This window comes from Desmodus rotundus, chromosome 9 (genome assembly GCF_022682495.2).
Source record: "Desmodus rotundus isolate HL8 chromosome 9, HLdesRot8A.1, whole genome shotgun sequence".
NCBI lineage: Eukaryota > Metazoa > Chordata > Mammalia > Chiroptera > Phyllostomidae > Desmodus > Desmodus rotundus.
The window spans coordinates 29,422,950-29,447,038 of record NC_071395.1 but is presented as its reverse complement, the minus strand read 5'-3'; the positions used below and the strand labels follow the sequence as shown (position 1 = coordinate 29,447,038).

The following is a 24,089-nucleotide window of genomic DNA, read 5'->3' as shown; positions in this document are numbered from 1 at the left end:
TTTCTGTACTACAGACTAATAAAATTCTTAAATATAACATGGATCCTTTATCCTTCTTCGCTGAAGGTGATTTGGCTCCCCAGGGCCGTTGGGCAATGTATGGACACATTTTTGACTGTCATTACAGGAGGGGAGGTGGGGAGAGACATTGCTCTTGGCATCTAGTGCAGAGAAGCCAGGGCTAGGGTCCAGCAGTGCACAGGGCAGCCTCCCGCAGAAGGGATGATCTGGCCCAAAACGTCCCTGAGGTTGACAAACCCTGCTATAGGATGATGGGAAGTAAGAGCTTTTAGATATAAAAAATGTTCTTTATTTTCTTCAGAGATAAGGCCACCTTCTGGTCACTGAGGAAGGTAGCCTTGGAAACTCAATGAAATGACCTATAATGGCATCGACACTGAGGGACCCTCCTCAGTTTCTGGCCCCTGGGCTCTTACGTAGTCCAGGTTTAACTGTGTTAAATCATTCCCTAAACCCTCTGATTCTGAATAAATGGCTTAATGAATTGACATGTTTGTCAGATGTTGGCTTTGATTTATAGGTTGGCCAGCAGCCTAATCAAATGAAAATCGGTATTGTTGCAGATGGTGACAGGATGCTAGCTTTAATTAGACTCGCAGATTTGGAATCAATATAAGCCTTCTCTTCTGTGCATGTTAAAATCTCCACTCAGGATCCACAAGATGGTAGATAGACCCTCCCTGGTGGGAATGAAAAACAAAAACAAGGGAAGTAAAATAAACCAAACAACAACAAAATATTAAGTTTTCTTTTTAAAAGAAAAAGTTTTCATACAACTCAAAAACAAATTATTTAAGGCCTCCAGAGGGATGCTTAGAGTTAATCCTTTGTTATTCATCATGGTAAACAATAAGGACATTCAAGTTTAATGAAGTATTGTACTTAATAGAAAGTTGCTAGTAATAGAATTGTTTCAATGACTTTAGGATATCAAAAATTTACGTTACACAAAACTATATCAAGCCTAATTTAATGATATTCAACCGGTAAGTATTTAGAGCTGGCTACACCACTAGAACTCCAAATCCTGGAGAAACGTGAAAGAACCTTGTCACACTGGCCCTGTCTTCAGGGAACTTCTACTGAGTCGGGAATATAAGGAATTTACTAAAAAATAATGCCACATTTTGCAATCAGGGTCATAGAACAAAGAAATCCGCATGAACTAGAGCCATAAAATCTTAAGCCTGAGCTTAGGCCAGGCTTCTTGAAATCATGGGATTCCTGCTGGATCTTGAAGTGTGAGTGAGCGTAAGAGAAGGTTAAGAAAAGACAGAGAGGACTTCATGGAGTGTGTGTGTGTGCGTGTGTGTGCACATGCATGTACACAAGCACTTGGGTGATGTGGGGCTGAGGGCAAGTAGGGGCAAGATCAGAAAACATGAGCAAGGCCACGGAAGTGTGGTGATTGTACGATGACAAACCTGGCTCCTTGGATAGATGAAGTAGGAGAATCCAGGGCCTTACGTCAGTGGACAGGTTTGGCCTTGGTGTGGAACACTGAGCCCAGCAACTGTATGTCCTTGAACAGAATACGATGGAGAGTTTTCTGTGACTCAGAATACATTTCAAGACCCTTCTCAACCTCAGGGCCATTGTTTGTTTGAATTTGCTCTTCTTACACTTTGTAAAAATAATTCCATTCATTTTTTTTAAATGTTTTGTCTTAAAGCTTCTTGCATGTAGTTGTTGTTTGTTCTGTTTCCCCCCCAGGACTGATCAGACTGTCTGTGTTTCTGTCTCGGCAGGGCAGTGACAAATGCTTCCCAAGCTAAAGTCCCTATGTCTACAGCTGGTCAGACAGGTCGGGGGGTGACCATGGTCAGTCCTTCCACCGCAGGAGGGTCTGCCCAGAAGCTCCAGGGAAATGGAATGGCTGGAAGTCCAAGTCTTGTCCCCACAGCCGTGGTGTCAGCAGCTCACATCCACACAAGTCCGCAGGCCAAGGTCCTGCTGAACATGACTGGGCAGATGACAGTCAACCAGGCCCGCAATGCCGTGAGGACAGGTAAGGGGGAGCCAGGCTGCAGAGGGTCAGGAAAGGTGGTTGCCTGCCTGATAGCAGATCTTTTATGACAGATGTTGAGAAAGGCAGATGTGATATTAAAATAACAAATAACAGGAAGTAGAAGTAGGCATGGTCTAGTCAATGGCACTTTGCGTCTGCTTATTTTGGCTAAGCCTGCCCTGCACATTAATTCCAGCCTGACCTACAGATTAAAAGCCTGAAAGAAGTTCGGCTGCTCCTAAGAACATCAATAATATTTGGGCATATGACTTCTGTGGTCAAGATTACACGATCTCAAATCTCACCACTGCCACCTGCGTGTCTACTGCACGATAGTCTGCTGATCAGTGCGCAGATGTGTTTTTTTAATGAATTTAGTCACAAGTCTATTTTAGACCTCATGGGACCTTAAATAGCCTTCTCCTTTCTATAGCATTGAACACCTACCAAGAGTCTTGGATAACAGTGAGAGTAAATGTGTTACTTACCTCTGAAAAACCAAAAGAAAGAAAATGGTTAGTAAGAATGGAGAGAATAATTTTTAAAAAGGACAGGAGGCCAGTGTAGTTTGACCGTGTACACTGCCATCAGAACCGGCTCCGTGTCTCTAGCTGTGTGGAAAGGCCATCTCTCTCTAACCGAAGGGCCTTGGGGTTACAGCTAAGCTTCCAGGCACTCACCAGACTCGAGGGCTGTTCTGGAAGGGAAATGGCATCTAGGGACCCAGCTAAGATTAAGTGCTTTTCAACCACCATACATCCATTATTTACTGTAATAAATGCAATAGTAGCCTTTCATTATGGTCTGATGCAATGAAATGACTCATGTTTTGATGAGTAGCATTTACCGGAAAGCTAAATTTTACCGTGTTCCCTCCTGTCATTGACTAGTTTTGGCACACAACCAAGAACGCCCTACGGCAGCAGTGACGCCCATCCAAGTACAGAACGCCACAGGTGTGGGGCCCGCAGCTATGGGCCTGCCCCATCATCCCATGGCCTCCCCACAACCTCCACCTCCAGTAGCTGCTGTCAGTGTGGGTCGAGCCAGTGCCCCCCTAGCCTGTGCTGCAGCTGCTCAGATGGCCTCACCGAGCATCGCCTCCACCTCCCTAGAGACTGAGCCCAGTAGCCAGATAATGGCCATTCTCTCTGGACTTCCCACCTCTCCTGACAGCACTTCATCAGCTTGTGGGAGCAGTTCAGCAGCCAAACCAGACAAGGACAGTAAAGTAAGACCTACCTCCTTTTTCTCTGTTCATGTTTTGTCCCATCATTTCTACTAATGAAAGGATCCATTCAATGGCCCTGAAGTGCTCACCGTGCCGGTTACTGTGCAGGAGCTAGATTCATGTTTCTCTGCGTCCGAGTGCCCACTGGTTGCCAGGCCCCGTGTTAGATGCTGTTAGTCACTTCTCCGCCTGCAGCTTTCGTCTCATAGAGAAGTTTCCTTCCTCTGACTCATTCTTTCATCTTCTTGCTGTCCTTAATTCTTCTTGGCCAGCCAGTTTTGCTTTTTGTGAGAAGGTCTTCAGTGTGTGTGTGTGTGTGGGGGGCATACAGAGGGGATGAAATTGTTAATCAGAAGTGTTATTTGTGGGTTTATTTCTTCTGTAGTGTACTTGATGATAATCTGCATGGATAGTTTTTCTCTTTGACTTGAATTATAGGGGAAAATTATTTTGTAAATCCATTGATCTTTTTAAAATCTCTCACTTAGGGCTGAATTTCAAAGAAAACATAAATGGAAAGTTGTGTTTGAAAGACTAATCTATGGTTGAGTTTGGAGGTAGGTGGATGGAGGCAAGGGAAATTGATGATGATTTTGGAAATTGATGAAAGAGAGGACTGATAACAAAGTCTGGACAATTGCATTATAGTCATGACCTTTTCCTTAGTATGTCTCGCATTTCTCCTTTTCAACAATAAAACCCAGTTCTAGGAAGCTCTCGGCTAATCATAAACTCTTAGCCACCTGGTTCAGCGGTAATAGATGTCGCTCTATTTAAGACGTTAGGCCAGCCTGTAAATAGGGGTTTATAAGAAAATAAACTTTACAGCCTACTAAAAAGTTAATATTTAATTGTTGGGTTAACATGAGCGTTTTTGAAAAAGATTGGTATCTCTTCAGCGTTTATAATTAACTACATTAAACTTGTACTCAAGCCGACATGTTCAACTTTGTCAGTATCGTTAAAAGAATTATTTTATAGTTTAGATTTCAAAGTTTTGGAACAGCGTGTCTCAGGGCCCTTGTCCCTGAGGAGAACAGAGACCTCAGCCCCTGCCCTCCCAGAAAAGAATCCGCTGATGCTCTGGAGCTTGAAAGAGGCGCGGGAGACAGAGACGTGGCTCCCGCAGGGTGTCTACGTCCCACCCCTGACATTTGAGGATATGTTTCCCTCCATAGCAAAAGGAACATCACAGGTGTGATTCAATGAAAGGTTTTGAAGGGATTATCCTGGATTTTCAGGGTGGGATGAATATATAATCACAAGGATCTCCATGATGGGGAGGCATGAGGATCAGGGCCAGAGAAGATGTGACCTCTCTGAAGAAGCAGAGGTCAGAGTGATTCAAGGAAGGAGCCACAGCCAAGAAATGCAAGTAGCTTCCAGAATCTGGAAAAGGCAAGGAAAGCGAGTCTTCCCTAGGACCTCCAGAAGGAATGCAGCGCTGCCAACACCTTGATTTTCGGACCTGATTTTTATCCCGTGTAGTAAACTAGTCCAGGACCTTATGCAGGTATGCTGTTGAGTACCCACCCTCGACCAATGGCCCCTGGCCTCTGTTTGGATACCGTATCGACCACCAGCACCCTAGCTCCAGAGCGTCCCATGCCATTTTCTTTATGTTAAGATGCTGTGTGGAAAATGTTGGTCTCCTTTCTATAGGATGCCGTACAGTGTTTCAGAGTTACCTTCTTTTTGTGTGTGTGGGTACAGTCTTGAAGTTTGTTCACCGTTCTTTTTGTCACAGGTTACAAATGTTCCCTTCCTAAATCTACCACCTCATTTAATGTTCCAGGTCCACTGAAGAGACTTTTCCTGATTGATATAAACTCAGTAACTTCATGATTACCAAGACTGGAGTGTCATTTAGCCCCCATTTCTCCATCCTGTCTACAAGGACGGCATGGAAGAACTTTTCAAACCACCGCTGAGGTCCAAACGCCTTTCCCACTCTCCCATCCAGAGGGCTCCCTGGTGGCCCCTCCATTTTGGCCATTACTGTTAGCAAGCATTTCCTGCAGGAGGCTCCTCCTCACAGTCTCATGTCCTTTCCTAAGCAAATCTTTCATTAATACACTATTCTAGAATTTCCCAGGTGGTCTGCAAAGTGCATTGTTGTCTTTTTTTTTTTTTTTTTTCCTTTTTAAATTAGGACCACACACGCCCTTCTTTGGCCTGTTGTGTCGACCTGACCCCAGGTTCACCAGGATCTGTCGAAGATACTTGGTTGCATTTTAGCTGTAAATTTTCCCTGTACTCTGAGGTGAATTCAGCCTATCACGAGTACTTATTTGATCTCTAAATCCCACTCTCTTCATCTCTTTTCCTCTCATCAAGGTTTGTTCTTCCTTTCCAGTCAGAAGATTGCCCTTGCCTTTCTTCGTACCACCTGAGAACAACCGTCCATCCCCAACAGCAGGTTTCTGTCTTTCTTGTTCTCCTTTCAAACATAACTTTAAAGCAATGCAGCCCCCGCCCCCACCCCCTTTTTTTAGGTCTTTAGCATTTTTTGCAACTTTAAGCTCATATGGGCCATGATTATGTTCTTTCATAGGAGCCATTCTCTTCATCTCTTTGTAAAAGTCCTTTAAAAAATTGAGCCCATTAGGCTGCTCCCTGGGGGAATCACATTAGTACCTTAGGTGCCTCTACATTTTCATCTGGTGGGATAATTTGCAGTTGTCTGGTTAGAATTTTATTCCAGAGAGCCCTCCCTCTTGAAGTATCTTTCCTTTTGAGTTTCAGGTCATGCATATATTTTCTTTGAACTTTTAAAATATGTTCTCTTAAACTTTAGAGTTCAAATCTAACTTATCTTTGAGCGCTTACTTCTAAGTTCTCAATATTTCTGCTTCAGCGGCCGAACGTCTTCACCCCCTGCCCTGGTCTCAACCTTTCCCCCAGTTGATCAGAATTAGATCCAAAGTTGCAGTTTGCTCAGCTTGCGGTGAGGTTACCTTGTCCAAAAGTCAAGGAAAACGTGTATCAGAGATTCTAGTTTCAGTGGAGACCTCCAGCAAATAGTTAGGTGTTTGAAAACGCTCTCGTTGTTTCTATCTTCTTCTGTCATTTTGGGATGAGCATCACGCATTTACGCAGACCCTCCAGGCAGTGTGGGGTGTGCCCCCAGATGACAGCTTGTCCACGGCCCTCTTCTTTTCTCCGAGCCAGCGCTCTGCTGTGGCCACCACTGGCGTGCCGCGGCGCCGTGTGACTTTCCATGTGCATGCAGCACCGTGGCAGCTCCGCACCTTGCTGGGCTGTTCCTTTTGAATGGTATTTTATTCGGAAGTCCTATATCACAGAGTCTCAGACGTCAAAAACGGGTTTTTGTCCCTGACTTAAAGTCTCCAGCTAATTTGGTCTGGTAACTGCATTCTGTGATTTGATGAATGGGCATCTGAAACTGTGTAATATCTTCCCAAACATCATTGCAGTTATTTCTTGGTTGAAATCTTGGGCCTTCTTGCTGTTGTTCTTTCGATAAGATTTTTGATGTTTTCTACAGTTGGTAGTTTAACAGTTTTCTCTGGACATTTTTCTAACTTCGTTTTCAGTTTTAAGGCTTCATTATTTGGTTAGCTAGGCTCCAGGCAAGTGTGTTTACCAATCCTTATGAGATACTCATGACTATGTATGTATATTGTTACTGTGTTTTCTTATTATAAAAAACATATATATTTAGTTAGAGGGAATCCAAGCATCCAGACAGAAAATCTAAATATGGTTTGTGATCCGAGATTTTTTAAAAAACCATTAATATTGTTGTATATATATCTTTTTTCCCTGATATACCAAACTATAAAAAATATTATTTTGGTATAGTAAGCTTTCATCTAGAAAATCTTTTCCTTCAGCACCAATTACATAATAGTTATTCTTATACTTTCTAAAGTGTTAAAAGATAAACTGGGGGATATTAAAAATTTTAAGAGTTTATTTGAGTAAAAGTCCATTAAAGTTAGGCAGCGCCAAACCAGAAGTGGTCAGGAACAGTCTACCAACAGGAATCAGGGGCGAGACTTTTACAGAGAAGACAGGAAGCAAAGCAAGGAAATTATCTGATTGGCTACCTTGAGCAGTTGCCTCACCTGGGAAAGCCTTGTGGCCTGTTTGTGACGGGTTCTCCTTAGGTTTGGATTTCTTAACCGTGAGGCGTTTATAGGTTCAGGCTTCGGTGTGCTGTTGTAGGCTGCCAAGGCGCTAGAACCACCTCAGTCTAATGCCTCTAACGAAACCTCTAATGGTTTAATTAACTTAACAGTTCTAATCCTGGCATCAGAAATAGAGAAGAAGCCACCCCTAATGCCCCACCCCCCCCAAGTGCTCCCGTTTCCTACCCCTACCTTCCTAGTGTGGAGATGCCTGTCAGTCTCCTCCAACATTGTCGTTAGTTCCTGCAGGAGTCAGCAGGAGCGGGTGTTGGTTCTCACGCTCTCTGCCATGTCCCGGGTATGTTCCTGAAAGGCAGCATTTCTACAGAGGTCAGCATCTAGTGCCTCAAGCCCCCCACCCCCAAATTCCTAATGACTCTCTCCCCTAAGGAGCGAACCACAGGTTTTTTTTCAATCAACCCACCAATGTCTGCAGATCCTTTGCTATTAGTTTTGGTTTTCTTAAAAAGAGGGCCCATCTAGTTTGTAAATGCCCATTTTCTTCTATTCTGAACACGTGTCCTGAAGTCCCTAGTGATCACTTTCCCTGCTCACATGATTTTTCCTTTTTCCCCAGCTCTCATTTTGCTGTAAAAAACAAGGCGGTCTGTGGGCTTCGCCATTTCCTTCTCTTAAGGAGAAGCTCACTCTCCTTGTTAAGTGGTCCGAGGCGCTGTCACAGCCCCTGCCAACAGCTGGGATCCAGACTGCTTGTGGACGGGGTGGATCCGCACCCAGTGGTCGGCTCAGGGCGACCTTCGTGGTCAGCAGCCGCCGGGTAAATGTGTCTGCTCTTGCCCTTGCACGAGTAGGGGTAGGTGCTTCTGGAGATGATGCCTGTGCTAGACTCACAGAAGAGCAGGGGCCTGCCTCCAACGTCACCCCGTACTAGCAGTGTGATTTTAGGCAAATTTAGAGCAGTTCAGGCAATGGGAATAACACTGATGCCTATCTCATCAGGTAGATGTGAGGAATAAATATGGAAATCCTTGTAAGTGTGTATATTAAGATCTTTGAATCCAGGTGGTGTTTAACCATCTCTAGAATTTCACATGACCTTTCCCTTTCTCTATGCCCCTCTTTAAAAAATGCTCTCCTGCCCCCTCCCATTTGGCACCCCCTGGTCGATCTCTCTCCCCTGACCCTGCTTTATTTTCCTGCAGAGCACCTGCTTTCCAGCCATGCTGGGCTCTGGGCTAGAGAAGTGAACTGCTGGCTGTGGTATCCCCAGAGCCTGGCACATTGTTGGTTCCTATATGACACTCAGTAAGTATTTGTTGAAACAATGAGTGTCTGTTATTGGTCAATCACATGAATTAAGTTTTTGAAATTCCTTACCTAAGAATAGTGACTCTGATTATCGGGAGTCTGGCTGCATAGATTTTTGATGACCAGAGGCCTGGAAGACTATTAATGTTTTGCTCCTTACTCTGTATATTCAAGGGCAGGAGAAGAATAAGAGGAAGACTTGGGGGTAGAATATAGTTAATCGGCTGTTGCTCATATGAAATTTATTTTTGCCTGGAAAGGAACTCTGACTTGATATTTCCCATATTGTACTTACTCTGTGTAATGTGACTAATACAAAGATATTAAGTTGATATTCAGAAATTATTTTTATATGTAAAAATCACTCTTTTTGGTATCTGGTGATGATTTCCTGATCCGAGTAGTTCTTTTCACTTTTTGGGGTGGTGTCTGAGAGGCAGTTTTAAATCATCAAACTTTCTGAAGAGAAAATAATGACTCTAAGTCATTATTTCATCTGAGAATAATTTCTTGGGAAACCCACAGGAGAAGAATTATTAAGGTTTATGTTCAAAGATATGCCCCTTGTTTTTATGCATGCTAACATTACATTTTAAAAATTGCTTTGCTGAAGCGTAGTCTTCATTAATTCATCTATAGTTTTCACTTCTGCCATTGGATTTTGAAAAAACAAAGGTGCCCTTAGATGATAAGTATCTGAGTTTGCAGAATTATGTCTCTCATGTGGCACATTGTTCTGCTCATGTGGAGAACATCAGAATGTGATATTAAAAGCACAGCTCCTTGGAATTCTGGCCGCATCTTTTCCACGTTAACATCCCCCACACACCCCGCAACAACACCTAATCCTCTGCCTTCTGCTCTGTGGGTCGCCGCCAGCGGCTGATGATGATAACACATCCCCTAGAAGTCATTAAAGCAATCTGTATTTAATGTGTTTAATCATTTTAGATGAACCAAGTCATCTTTCTTGTTAATCACTTTAGAGGCTGTTCCCTGAGCGCCTTTCAGTTAGCTGATCTTTTTCTGAGTGCCCAGACTGAGCTTTTAAGAAACCTCTTTAGCTGTGGCTTGCCGAGATTGCAATTTCTCAATGGACTTGATGTTCTCAGCACATCTGTGGGGGTCCGGAGATTAGAGAGTGCTTTCTTACCTCATGGCAGAAATAGCTGGGAGCTGTGGCTGACTGCTGCTTTAGATGTGTAAGCCATTGGACGTTCCTCTTTCCCAGCTCATTTTCCGGCCCGCCACACCTCAGGCTCCGGTGAAGTGTAGCAGCAGCTCTGGCAGGTGTTTTTGTCCGGCCACCGCATTGGCCATTGTGTAGAGGGAAGTCTTTATCACCACCAGATAATCCACAATATCCTCTTACTTCTTTAGTCTTGGAAGGAGCTAAGTATTTTCCCCTCTCCCCACCTGCCTCATGCTCTTCCCGTCTTGGTCTCTCAACTCAGGGGGTGCCTGGCTGTGCACGAGGCACTGGAGGTGATACAGAGGTGTCTGAGGTCCAGGCACTGCACTCGAGCAGGTAGTCCAACTTTATAGGGTTATTTATTGCAACACATATAAGTAACCTGTTGGAAAGTGTGAGATCAGGTAAGTGAAGCAAAAGCTAGTATGGTGCATTGAGGCCAGGCCTTAAAGAAATAACACAAAAGAATATTCCTCAGGCTGGGGTGGGGAGAAGGAGGGGCCACAATCGACTGATGGGCTCTTCTCACCTGCAGCCTGAGTTGAGCATGTGCAGAAACGGCAGAATCCCCCACCGTCTCAGCCTTGTCTCTGTTTCTAACCCATGAGTAGCACATACTGTGCGCTGCGTTAGGTAAATGGGGCGTGTGGTGCAGTCTCCCCAGATGCCTTTTCATTGTCTGATGAATGATTACTCTTGTCTCTTCCTTTTCCCCTGCCATTCTGTGTCCAATGAAACTGTGTGATAACCGAGTCAGACTCTTTCCCCAAGGGATTTCTACTGAGTAGGAACTAACTCATATTACCAAGAAAAATTCCTTAGTGTTATATCTCCACATAGGCTCCTCATAATTCTATTTTTCTGCTAGTGGGACCTTAATGATTCTAATTTACCTGTAGAGTTTTCTAAAGAATTGTTTCTCTGTAAAACATTTTATTTTCAAGCCGTATTTCCATTCAGAGGACTTTATGATGTAGTTGACATCTTAGTAAAACATTCTGAAATGATGATTGTTACCTACGCTGGGTCGTCAGAAAGGACATTGACGTTTAGGGCTTGAGAATGAAGGGGAGCTAGCTCTGGATCTGGCTGTCCGAGAGGAGCAACGAACAGAAATGTCAAAGAGACAGAGCTTCAAGAACTGGCTTCTCTGGGGTGCTATTGCTGGGGATAAACCCCATTTGTACATTTGCTTGCAAAAAGAGACATGCAATGAATGGTTTTGATTGTACCGAAGCTTTCTTTGAATTTTTATAGAGTTGCTTTTGGCTTTCCAAACAGGGATATACTTGTACAATACAAATGGTTTGACTTCTGTTATTTTGGGCTTGTTAAATTTTATAAAGGTGACATGTGAGAAGTAGTTTAACTCTGATCAAAACATCACTACCTATAAATATAAGAAGTCAAGACTATGGATAGAGAGTAAAGTGCTATTGGGTTTATGTTTAATTCAGAATACAGGAACTAGAGATGGGATAGGCAAAATTTCAGGAAATTAAGTCAATAATCTGAGATTTCCATTTGGTCCTGAAATGTCTGCTTCTGCCTTCACCAAGCCTGAGATGTGAATTTGTGCACTTTCTGCTTTACATCTTTTTTATCTGCTTATCCTACCTCAGTAGAAGATAGTGATGAGTGATGGAATGCCCCAAAGAGGCAGAAAGGGAGAAGAAAGAGAAGCGCAAGGTCAGGTTAATGCCACACAGAGTTGACAGGTAGATAGATCATGGATAGCCAAATACCCACAGAAATAATTTTGAAAGATCAAACCAAAAATTGAAACTGCAGTGCCCCCTATAGATTACAACACAACAGTACTGTCAGTCTTCAACTGCTGTACCTTTTTTTTTTTTTCTAGAAGGAAAGAAAGGGTTTGTTGAAGTTGCTGTCCGGCGCCTCCACCAAACGGAAGCCCCGAGTATCTCCTCCAGCCTCACCCACCCTGGAAGTGGAACTGGGTGGTGGCGAGTTGCCGCTGCAGGGAGCAGTGGGTCCCGAGCTGCCACTGGGGGGCGCCCACGGCAGGGCCGGCTCCTGCCCCGCTGACGCGGATGGCCCTGCCTCCGCTGTGGCTGCTGGAGCAGCTTTGGCCCACGAGGCTCTTCATCGCAAGGCGAGCTCCCTGGACTCTTCTGTTCCTATCGCCCCACCTCCTCGGCAGCCTTGCTCCTCTCTGGGCTCCGTCATGAGTGAGTCTAGGCCTGTTGTTTGTGAAAGGTGAGTGCACCGTTTTTGCAGGAGAAAACTGGGAACTGTGTGCAAGCTTTATGCCGGAATATTTATTCTGATATTTAAGATATTTTTTCATATCCTCCTAATTTTTTAAGCTAAATATGTAATAACAACTAAGCATTGGCTTTCTTTTACCACTTGCTGTAACGTAGTCTAGTCTGCTTTTCCCTCCTGTGTGCCTTCTTGTGTATTTTCTCCAGACTACCACTCCAGAATTGTATCTGGATGAAGTTGGCCAGTCACTGGAAACTTGTTCACATCTCCTGCGTCTCGGCTTCTCTCTCCTATTGCCAGCGGTTGCTCCCTTGTTTCATCCGTTGCCCTTTTCACAAGTACCTGGTACTTGTAATGCAACTGGAGAATTCCGCCAACCAAGAGGATTCTCTCTTTATTCTTCCTGAGCCGGAGGAGTGTGGCTCATTTTTCAGAGACCTATTACCCCTCCTGACCCAGTGACTTGGTTCGGTTACAGTCAGAGCAATAGCCTGTTTTAGCGATTCTGTTCTTGAATACGGCGAGCAGTTGTGTTTGGTGCAGTTGCTGGGGTGTAGGAGTGCCTTAGGAAAGAAGATATATTTAATAAACAAATATCTGCTAGGATTCTCGGAATTAATAATGAAACACTGTTCATTCCCCAGGAAAACATGGTGAAATACACTCAGAGTAGTGGCCTACTTTCATAAACTTTATGCCCTTTGTACCTGCGTTTCATAAACAGAGAAGGTGTCTCATTTGGTGTTGCCTTTTAGGTAGCACTTCCTGTTACTGATTTGAAATCTTAATATAAAGTGTTATACTTTAAAATCACTTAAATTCATCTTAATTCAGTATTTCAAATGAACATTTTTACCCACCAAAATCTGAGGCCTTCATTCATATATTTTTGGCATTTATTTTTTTTACCCAAAAAATAAACTATAAAAGAATAAACTTCAAACAACCTATGTGCCTTAAGTATAAAGTACACAATTTATTGTATATTTTTATAGTGAGGTGAGATAATTTTCTGTAGTTCTAATCCTTATAAAGCCAGTTTTGAAATGAGATATTATGCTAAAAGTAGTATCTCATTTCAAATAAAATTCTGTCCATCCCCTCATCTCTTGTGCTCTTGTACAAGCTTTGAAATTTTGTCCTGAATTCACGTAAGCCTTTATTCTGAGAGTCAACCTTTTTTAATGCTGTATCACTCTGCTTTCCAGGGATGGAGCCTCTGCCCCTGGAGTTAGTCCAGTGACTTGTTTACTTTCTTTTGGTCGTGAGGGCTCCTCCTCTGCCCGCCTTCAGGCATCGATCTGCAGTTTTCCCTTGTGCCCTGAGTCGCTCTCTTCTTCCCCTGTCATTTGTGGTGTTTGTGTGTCTGTTCAGAGTGCGCGTTCACTTGGCCTAGACTCTCCCCAGGCGCTGGCCGGGCTCTGCTCTCCCGCCCCCATCGTGCGTCCCTTTTCAGTTGCCAGATGTCCTCAGTCTCTGTGGCTCCTGCACTGCAGCCCCTTCCTGGAGAGGAGCTCGTTTCTAACGGCAGGCTCCTGCTGTTCGGTGCCTCTAACAGAGGAGAACAGACAAGTGATAGTGGCTCAGGGAGCACAGGAGGCATCGGACAGGGAACGTGGGGACTTGAATGATGGGACACGTGGGCACGGACACTCAGGGATTCTCTGGCATGGTTTTTGTATAACCATTTCCATTTTTATAATTGAGAAATGAGTCTTTGGAGAAGATTTCTGCCCAAGTTTATATTTTTATAATCCACGTGTTCAATGGAATATTAAATGTGATAGCCAGGCTAACCACCTTTTCACAGTCCCTTTGCCTTCATGCACGTATGGTGATAATATTTATTTAACTTGGAGTCTTAGGTCTGCCTGGCTATAAAAACGGTAGGAAAAATGTGTGGAAACAAGTAGTAGGGGACAACATCCTATTTTTCACTGGGAATGAAATTTTTTCATTAACAGAAAGCTACCAACTATATCACTTTTGATATTTCAAAACTTTCAACACAATAAAAAGCACGTAATGCTACAAATGAAGCAAATGAAGGAACAATTAACTTTCACATCAGTGTAATTCAGAAAGCATCGCGGGCTCTTAGATTCCTTGATTCACAATGTAAATATCAACAATTCCTGCCCCGGCAAAGTGCAGAGTGCCTGGAGTTCTTTTGGTAGCATTTCGACGGATAGAATTTTGTAGAACTGTGTTTCAGTGCAGAGTATTGGTACAGTACAAGATAAGATTCATCTGCAGATTATAATGAGAACAAACATAATTTCTCCTCAGACCATGGCCCTGTCCCATAAATCTAAAGTGAAGGAATGTGACTAGGGCAGCCAGCGCTGTCAGTGGAAAGAAGCCTGCTCAGGATAGAAAGACCTAAAACGGTCTCACAATAAGGAAGGATGAACCTGGCGGTGTGTTGACAGGTCTTGGTGTCAGCTGAGAGGATTCTCTTGGGGAACAAAAGGATTTTTCTCTGTTTGTCAGAGAGACTGAAGAAAACAAGTAAGAGATGACGCTGTACCCTGGAGGCAGCGAGTGTATAATTGATGGCAGCAAAAATAATAGAGCAGATATTTTAGGCTCTGTTTTAGAGGGATTGAGGAAAAAATAATCGGGAAATTGCAAAGAGAAAGTAGAAGTAATATATTTCAGAAGGGATGGCAAAGTATATACGACAGCTCGTTTTGTCTTCTACTAGAAATTATACAGGTAAAGAAAGGGCTCAAGGAGATGTAGCCATTCATCTCTGTGTATATGTCTAGGTGCAGGAATTAAACTGAAGCCATATACCTAGAGGCTCACCTCCTAAATTAGAAAAGAGCCTGTGATCTCTGGTCAGGGATTAAGCTAGAACACTTGGAAACATACAAATTGGATAGAGATTAAAAATCTCTCTCCAATTTATAGAAAGGTAGTCGGCTTAACCAGCATGGGTCAGTGACAATGAACCCACTGGGTGAAGCAATGGAAATAATTTACTTGGATTTCCAGCAGACTGCAAAGACAGCTAGTATGGTTTTGCCAGTAAATTACTTAATTGGCTATTAGATTGTTGTAGCAACTAACAGAAAGCAGTAAATGGTTACCCACCCAGACCAGAGTGACAGGAAGAATGCCTCCCAGAGCCACCAGGGGTCCAATTTGGGCTATACCACGGGAGATTAGAAACAAAAAATGTACCAACTACAGAGAATGCGAGAGAGACCAGAAGAATGAAGGAAATAGAAAATGCGTACTAATAAAAGACTGCAAGCGCCCATTGAGATGGAAGCCAGAACACCATAGCCCAACCCAGGAAGGCTGGCAGTGGGAAGTCAGTGGAGCTTCTTGCTGCAGCAAGCTTCTGTTTCTTGAATTCCACCCTGGTAACTATCACCAAGAACTGCTTTAGCGTCCGTCCAACAGCCACAAGAGGCAGAGGCCCACTGAAGGCCAAGTCTGTGAGCCACACTGTACACGCCACACTTGCCTCCCAGGTGCTCTGTTCAGAGGGAGCAGGAAGCACCTTGCAACAACCAAGTTACCACTCAGTTTTGGATGTTTTTACTTTTTTTCCTCTCTAATCTTTCCATTATTTTTATTCGCTCATTCATTCCTTTATTTTTAAAATTGTGGCAAAATACATATAAAATGTGCCATTTTTTCAATTTCAAATCTAGTAGCATTATGTATATTCACACTTGTGTAACCACCACCATTGTCCACTCTAGAACGTTTCAGCGTCTCAGCCTGAAACTCTGCCCCCATCCAGCACTAACTCCTCCTCCCCTTCCCACCCCTCCCGCGGCCCCCGCAACCCCCGTTCTCCTCTCTGCCTCCGTGAGCCTGACAGTTCTGGGTATCCGTGAAATTGTGTGATGCTCTCCTGTTCTGTGTGGCTTGTTTCACTTCATATAATGTGTCACAGTTCATCCATGTTGGAATATTTGTCAGAATTGCATTATTTTTTTAAGGAACTTTGTGCATTTTTAAAAATAGTTTTACTGTGTAATTGGGCCTTTTCTTTTTGTCATTCAGCATGCGTTTTGAGAATTATCCCATGTGTTCCGCTGAAGGGTAGGAGGCATGTTAGTGAATTGCCGGTATCCCACCCCTCCAGTAGCGTACAGTCTAGTAGAGTAAACGAGGCAGGGATGCAGATGGCAATAGTACAGTGGAGACTGGGCCAGGTGCCATAAAAAATATACATGAGGCCTTTGGGATCTGGTCAAGCGTGAAATTACTTCCAGCCGTGGGGCTAGAGAAGATTTCACAGGGAGGACTGGAATGCAGCTTTGAGAGGCTGCTTGGGCGTGGATGGGCAGAGAGGCAGTCGAAGTCGGTTCCTCCTTCCTGGTGGGCGGAACTGCAAGGGCCCAGGTATGAAATGGGGGAAGTAAAGGTCATATTTGGGAGACGTGTTCAGGTTTAGAGAAGCGTTGGGTACATTCATGGAGATAATAGTAACTACAGCTATAAAGAGGGACTGAGGTCAGATCATGTAGTGCCTTACGTACCAGTCTGAGGATTAACCTCATTCACAGGCATTGAGAAACTGATAATGATTTTTGAGCAACAGGCCATTACAAATAGAGTTGCCAGTTAAGAAAATGAGTGTGCTCAGTGTAGTATGGAATGGGGACCGGGAAGGATCTGAGGCAAGGACAACAGGTAGATTATTTAATGAGGCGGAAGGTAATGAGTTTGTCCCCAAATGATGGCGGCAATGACAGCAAAGAGGAATGGGTGGGGTGCAGATTTTGAGGGAGGATCAGCAGGTCCCAGGGAGGTCGTGAGAGGGTTCTTTGACTCCTGAGGTTCAGAACTCCCCAAAAGTACTATTCAAATCCAGACAGGCACAATCCCAGCGAGGCCGAGGGCGTAGCAGCAGGCGGGAAGGGCCGCTACAGCTGTGCTTTACATCTGTTTGTTGGTCTGTAAACATTCTGCTTGGCAAACCCTTTCCGTGCCTGAGAGAGCTGGCCAGTTGTGCCCAGTGTTTGGCTTTCAGGGTTCGTATTGAAAATCTGTATGCAAACTACCTCGCAAGGCTCCAGGCCAGAATCGGAGCTGGAAGATTTCTAAGTAGAGTCTGTTACTGCTGCACCTGGTAGTCTTCATACAATCAAGACTGTGTCACAGTTTCCATTATGCACACAGTTGCTCATTCCACCCCCCAGAGGTTTATAACTTCGCCATGGAAATGGGCTCCCCCTGGGATCTTAGCAGGAAGATTATGTTCATAGCCCAGCAGCAGTTCGAGTTCAAAAAATTTTTGACAAAATTGGCTTAGTGCATTTCATAAAATGCAAATATTAATCTAATTCACTTCAAGTTTTTCAAGAACTGTTTTTGTTTCATTTCCCCTTGAAGGCAGCTCACAGAGAACCGGTGGGAACACATTTCATCAGACATCTACTCTGAATGATCTGAGTCACTTGTGTACTTTTTTCCCCCAGAATTATAGAGCTTTGCTGAAATTTAACTTCCCCCAAATGGCAACTGTTTACATTGCTTTTTACACGGATTTTTAGTGTGTTGGAACAGACTTGAGAAATCTCGTCTGGATCTCTTCCTTCAGATAAGTCCAAGATGGAATTATTTGTCTTGCTTTTACAGATGTCAGAGGAGGGATTCCAAGACCATCACTGCGCCATTCTAAAGTTTGTCGGATCTCGTTACCAGGCAGTTTGCCCTCAGGCTGTGTTCTGAGTCTGTTTCTGGCGCAGTGGTGGCCAGCTACTGCCTGGTGCATTGTTTACCCCCTAGAAGCACCAGACCCCGGCCTGCTTTGGCCGCAGCCGTATGATCATAATGGGGTGTGAACTATGTGAGCATCACACTTACACTCTCACTAATTACATGATAATACCTATTTAACTCACTACAGTCCTATTCTACAGATGAGGAAACTGAGACCAAGAGAGCTGAGATAATCGGCCCAAAGTTCATCTGCTTCAAATGACCTTTGAGGCCATGTCAGACCCAGACCAAGGCTCCTCCCACAATGCTATGCCTCTGCCCTCTTTCCACACTTGATTAAACCCTAAACCTTGTTGTCTATAAATATTCATGTTTGAATCAACTGAACCTTTCCTAGAATGACAAGCCAGCCTCCTTTTTGTGCTTTTGCTTCAGATCATGGAAGATAATTTAATCTGTGTGTTCAAAGTGTCTCTGGAATTGTTTGGGTAACCACTAGACCTTTGAGAGATGCCTTTTTAATAGAGTAATAGCCTGGGTCTCTTGCTCTGGTCCTTCTTAATGAGAATGGATTCTGATTTTTATGGGCTAGAGATTGGTGAAGCTAGCAATCTTCTGAAAAGACTAGGCTCTAATGGATTTTATGAATTTGGGGACAGTTCTATAGAATTTCATCTGACTATTATGTTTTAAATCATAATATTATTTACTTACAGTCACGAGAAGATTCTGTAATCAGCTGTGTAACAAATTACCCCCAAAATTTAGTGGCTTAAAACAGTACACATTTATTATCTCACAGTTTCTGGGGGTTGGGAAATTGGGAGCGGCTTCTCTGGGTGCTTCTGGCGTAGGATGTTCCTTGAGATTGCAGACCGGATGTCAGCCTTAGCTGCAGTCCTCTGAAGGCTTGGCTGGGCTGGCGAGCTCCCTTCCAAGGCGGCTCTCTCACAGCCCTATTGGCTAGTTAGCTGTGGTTTTCGACAGGAGACCTCGGTTACCCGCCCTCGGGTTGTCTCCATGGGAACGTTGAATTTTCTCACAGCGTGGCAGCTGATTTTTCCCCAGAGCACACATCCAAGAGAAAGTAAACTAGAAGCCACCTGCCTTTCATCACCTACCCTCATAAATCACACCCTGTCGTTTTCACAACATATTACCGATCACATGGTTTATCACGATGCATTGTTGGAGAAGGCCAGACAAGAGTATGAATACCAGGGGTACGGCTCACGAGGACCATCTCGGAGGGTGGGAAAAGCAAGAGAAGAGTAAAGGAGGGCCTTAGTGCTGGAAAAATAAAGAGATAAAAGGATATAGAGCATCTCCCTCAGGATGGAAACTGGATAGAGAACATTAAACCAATAAGGCTTCTGGGGTTTCCAAGTGATAATTAAATTACACCGTTACCCTCTGATGTCTGTGTTGAGAACCGACAGAGAAAGAGACGTTGTTACACTGATGGAGATAAGAATGTCAGCTTCCTTACCGGTGCATTTGGATTGAGTTTGTGGCCACAATCTTCCCCCCTCCGTCTAGACCTTAGGACGACCTGCCCCGGGGAGGATTTGAGTTTGTAAAGCAGATGGACTCCCTCAGATGTGCTGTCCCGTCTGTGTCAAGCCCCAGTGTGAGGGACACAGAGAGGCCGGCTTTCAGACCCACGCCCGCTCCCCCCACCCCGTGTGGAAGGCCTGAGCCCTGGCGCACTCTGTGCTCCTAGCTTGGTGGAGAGGCAGAGCAGAGCCCACTGGGCCTGGGGCAGGCACTCAGCTGGGGCTGAACCCACTGGCTGGGCTGCTCTCCCCAACCTCCCCATTCGGGCAAATCCACTCCTTTCTTCTTGGAGAAAGGAAAAGGCAGGGACATTTCCTCCAGGGAAATGGAATAAAACTTTCCTTCTGTGTTATGAATATTCGAAGAGGTCAAGAATGGCATTCAAAAAACCAGTCTGGGTTGTCCATACTGGGCTATTTAAGCATATTCAACCTGCTAATACCAGTCTCTACTTAACAGAGAATAGTTGTATTCAAGTTGTTTTACAAACATTACAAACAGACTCGTGCTACTTCCTGTGCTGTGTGTATACACCATTTCTTACCACTGCTCTGAATGGCCTTAACTAAAGTATCTCTCTTTTTTTTTTTTAGGCATAGGGTGGTGGTTTCCTATCCTCCTCAGAGTGAGGCCGAACTTGAACTCAAGGAAGGAGATATTGTGTTTGTTCATAAAAAACGGGAGGATGGCTGGTTCAAAGGCACGTTACAACGTAATGGGAAAACCGGCCTGTTCCCAGGAAGCTTTGTGGAAAACATCTGAGGAGGCTAACATTGAGGAGGCTTAAAATCCTATCACTCGACAAAAGAGCACAATGTAAATGTAACGGAAAGAGCACATCTGTGGACTCCAGATGGTCAGGGGAGAGCAGAGGATCGGCGTGTGACCCCAGTGCCCCCAGCACATTTAGAGCAGCAGGCAGCGTGAAGAAGGCCCGCGTGTGGGTTTTGTCACTCTGGATTCTGGTGTGTAAGGTGTGCCTTGTACTGTCTGACTTACTATACAGAGAAACCTTTTTTTTTTAAAGAGATATAGCTAAAATGGACAATTGTTTACAAGGCTTAACTAATTTATTTGCTTTTTTAAACTTGAATTTTTCCTGGAATAGATAAATTCTTTGGATTATGATTTTAAGGAATTATTAATTTATGAAATGATAGCTAAGGAGAAGCTGGATTATCTCCTGTTGAGAACAAGAGTCTTTGGAGACTGAACCCCTCCTCCCCCCACACCGGTGTTGGGTTTTTTGTCTTGTTGGGGTTTTGTTTGTTTGTTTGTTTTGGGCTTTTTTTTAAAGACAGAAATGCCAGTTCTCTGATTTGGTTTTCCTCTTCAGGAAACCGAAACATGCCACTGAATCAATATCAATAACGGCTTGGGGTCGGGAAGCAGAAACTTGAGAAAAGAGAAGTTAACGATTACCTGTCTTTCTGGTTTGGTCAGGAATCACCCCTAAGACCCAGTCCTCAATTTAATGTTGTGGGTTTTTCATTTTCCTGGAATGAAGTCAGTGAAAGGATAAGGAAGAATAAAGCACAACCCTTGATTAAAAATGTATTCAGAAATCTATTTAGTTTTATAAGAGAAGCAGCTCAGTCCATTGGTTGGGAATTGGAAAATTAGAAGTACTCTGGTCTCAGAATGGCTATGGAATATAATTTGCCCATTTTCTCTTAAGTGATCTGCATGCCCGGGACACAATAAAGCGTCTGTGAGATAGTGGTGGTAAGTGATGCTGTTGTGCTGAAGTCAAAGGCTGTAAGAAACACTGTGAAAAGTTTACATTCATCCATCGTGAATCTTCTCCCACCGTTTTGCATGTGTTTCTGGGTTCCCATGGTGACCTAGGCTGTGCATGGTCTGTGTGTTTCATTGCGACTTCCTGTTGAGGTGAGTTTGCCCTCGGAGTTGACCAACACGGGAGCTGTAAAATAAACAGTACTCTATTTTTCTTCCCCAAAGCCACTACTGACCAGTTTCTCTGAGTGCACTCCCTCCCTCCCTGGCTAAGGTGTCCATCAGCCATGACACGACGTCATTAGTGAAAGAGTCCTTTATCTGTCCCCCGAGCTCACAGATGTCAAGTGTGAGTCAGGGGGCTGCTCCTGTAACTGTTCTCTTGCAGCTCTGGGAGGCGTGGCTTGTGGGAGAGTGCCCGCACCTTACAATTGTGGCCGCATCCAGCTGAGCCTGTCTTTTTATATCCGTTCTTTGAAGTCGTTGGCCTCTTCTGCCCATTTTGTTCCCGGGCCACGCAGTCATGGGTCTGGGGCGTCCTAAAAACAAAAGGAGGGAAGACAGCCTGGTAGTGAATGAAATCATTGCCACAGTTTTCTCATGAACAGACAAACACAAAAACCTTTTCATTTCTTACTTCTAAGAATTACAGCTGGTAAATAAAAATACGAACTGAAAAGTCTCCTTGCAATAGCAAGAGGTTTCATGGTCTTAAAAAGATATGTGGTTGAAATGAAATCATTCCTAAATTAACCATTTTTTATAAGACACTGTACATTATGTTCCTGTGTGTTGAATTTTTAAAAAATACTTTACTTGGATATTCATGTAATATATAAAGGTTTGGTGAAATGAACTTTAGTTAGAAAAAAAAAGCTGACATCAGCTTTCATCTGTGTAAGTTGACACCAATGTGTCATAATATTCTTTATTTTGGGAAATTAGTGTATTTTATAAAAATTTTAAAAAGTAAAAAGACTACTACAGGTTAAGATAATTTTTTACCTGTCTTTTCTCCATATTTTAAGCTATGTGATTGGAGTACCTCTGTTAATAGTTTCCTGCTATGAAGTTGGTTAAAATTTCATCTGTTAATAGATCACTTAGATAATAAAATGTATGGGTTTTCTATTGTTTTTTTTTTTTTTTTGGAGACAGTAGATGGAGATTTTGTAACAAGGGCTTGTTCCACATTGATAGGGTAATGATAAAATCGCAATTTATCATGTTAATGATTTGAAGACTGGAGAAAAGGTTCAAGATTAAAATTTGATGTTCATCCTTAATATTCTCCTTGTGTGGGTCTTTAAAATTGTTATCTTTTATTTTTCCTTTTTGTAACCTGGGACACATTTGACTTAATATCCACTTCATAAATATTCTTTGCATATACATCAAACAGAAAATGCCCGCAATAATCATTTTGGTGGTTGTACTACATTTTATCCCTCCAACTAACCTCATTTGGTTAGTTCCCCAAGAAGTTTCAAGTCTTCTTAGAAGAGTTTGTGGAGTTTCACCAGGTATAACCCTTCTGCTCCCCTCTCCCTCTTTACGGTGACTAAATAAGGTCGTCTGGTGACTAGGGTTAAGTTTCGTCTTCACCGTAGAAGGAGTGCCAGACTGATAGGCAGCTGTGGGGTGGCCCGGCCTGGGGACATGATGTCTGATGTGAATCTTCCATGGAATGCCAGCAAGTCAACGTTTCAAAGGACCATGTGTGTCATTTAAAAATATATATTTTCCTACTTTAACTTTTAGTTGCTATCAAATTACTTATCAGAAGAAAAGATCATGAATTCTAGGTTGTATCATACCTTTGTCAAGAAGCTCTGTAATCACTTGAACAAGTCAGTTATCACTTAGTTTCCTCTCGTTGCTCCTCTGCCTGCCTCCCTGGGTGAAGATGAGGAGCAAAGGAGACAATGTCACCGTTTTTGAAAAATGCTGTGTTAATAAGTGGTGTTATTTTCATCTCTGGTTTCATATGTTTCATCTCACTCCCTTGGAGTATGTGCATATAATGCCTTTTACTGAGTGGAATTGGATTTAGAAGGAACAAATTGAGGTAATGTTTCCAACTGCTATGCATTTTAGTTTTCTATTTGTAATGAAAAGACATTTTTTCCTGCCTCCAGAAGTTCAGGTGAAAATTTCAATCCAGAGTTCTAATCCTTGGGATTCAAGTTTGGAAAATGTTTTCAATAGCCCAAGTTGTGTAGCTCATTGTGTGTATGTGAAAGTTTTAGAAGTATGTTTTGAATCAATTGATCTATGTCCTTACCAAGGTAGTATCTTATTGAAATTACTCCTTTCTCAGGAAAAGAATTTACCAACGTGCCAGAGTAATTCAGCGGATATTTACAGAAGAGATTAGCCAGTTCAAGCTTAGCCAAGGCTCACCCTTCACTCACTCCTGTGAGCTCCAGGTTGGAATGGGATGTGCTGGGGGGCTTTTCTTCTTCCTGGCAGGAAATCACCAGAGACAGGGCAGAACTCTGGGGAGTCGTAACCAGCCAATATGAACCATGACCGTTTTAAAAATACCAGCTCTCTGGTTTACAAATGAACATTTCTTAGTGTTTTTTATTACTAACGTTCTGACTGGGCTATTTCCGTTTCTAAAACATCACCTTGACCTTACTCAACGCAGATTCTTACTGTACTGCGATGACCCATATTCCCAGGAACCAGGCTGAGGGGCCTGCTGTTGGCGCTACTCTCTGGGCCACCACCCAATAACGTCATCCTGGGTCAGACCCCGGTTAGCCTTAATGCCACACCCTCTCAGTAGACCTGTTGTGTGGGCAAGTGAGATGGAAAAGGCAGAGTCCTTGCTGGCACTGTGGCTGGCGTCTTTTTCTAGCTCTTCTTGCAGAGTCTCCAGTTTCCCTTTCAAGAAATTCTGTTATTTTTTTTAATTTGATTATTTTTGAAAGGGGAGTCTTTGAAAGACCCACTAGTAGGGATCAATCAGCCACAACCCAGGCGACCATTAAA

General features: G+C 43.5%; 1 protein-coding gene across 1 annotated transcript in view; it reads left to right on the top strand.

The window, feature by feature from the left end:
- SH3RF1 (SH3 domain containing ring finger 1) overlaps positions 1-22,800 on the top strand; it is a 150,327-nt gene extending 127,527 nt beyond the window's left edge. The window contains exons 9-12 of the mRNA XM_053930653.2: positions 1,770-2,029; positions 2,920-3,260; positions 11,737-12,095; positions 19,946-22,800. Of these exons, the coding sequence (XP_053786628.1) occupies positions 1,770-2,029; positions 2,920-3,260; positions 11,737-12,095; positions 19,946-20,114 (1,129 nt within the window). The 3' untranslated portion in view covers positions 20,115-22,800. The remainder of the gene's footprint in view (positions 1-1,769; positions 2,030-2,919; positions 3,261-11,736; positions 12,096-19,945) is intronic.
- Positions 22,801-24,089: the final 1,289 nt, after the last annotated feature.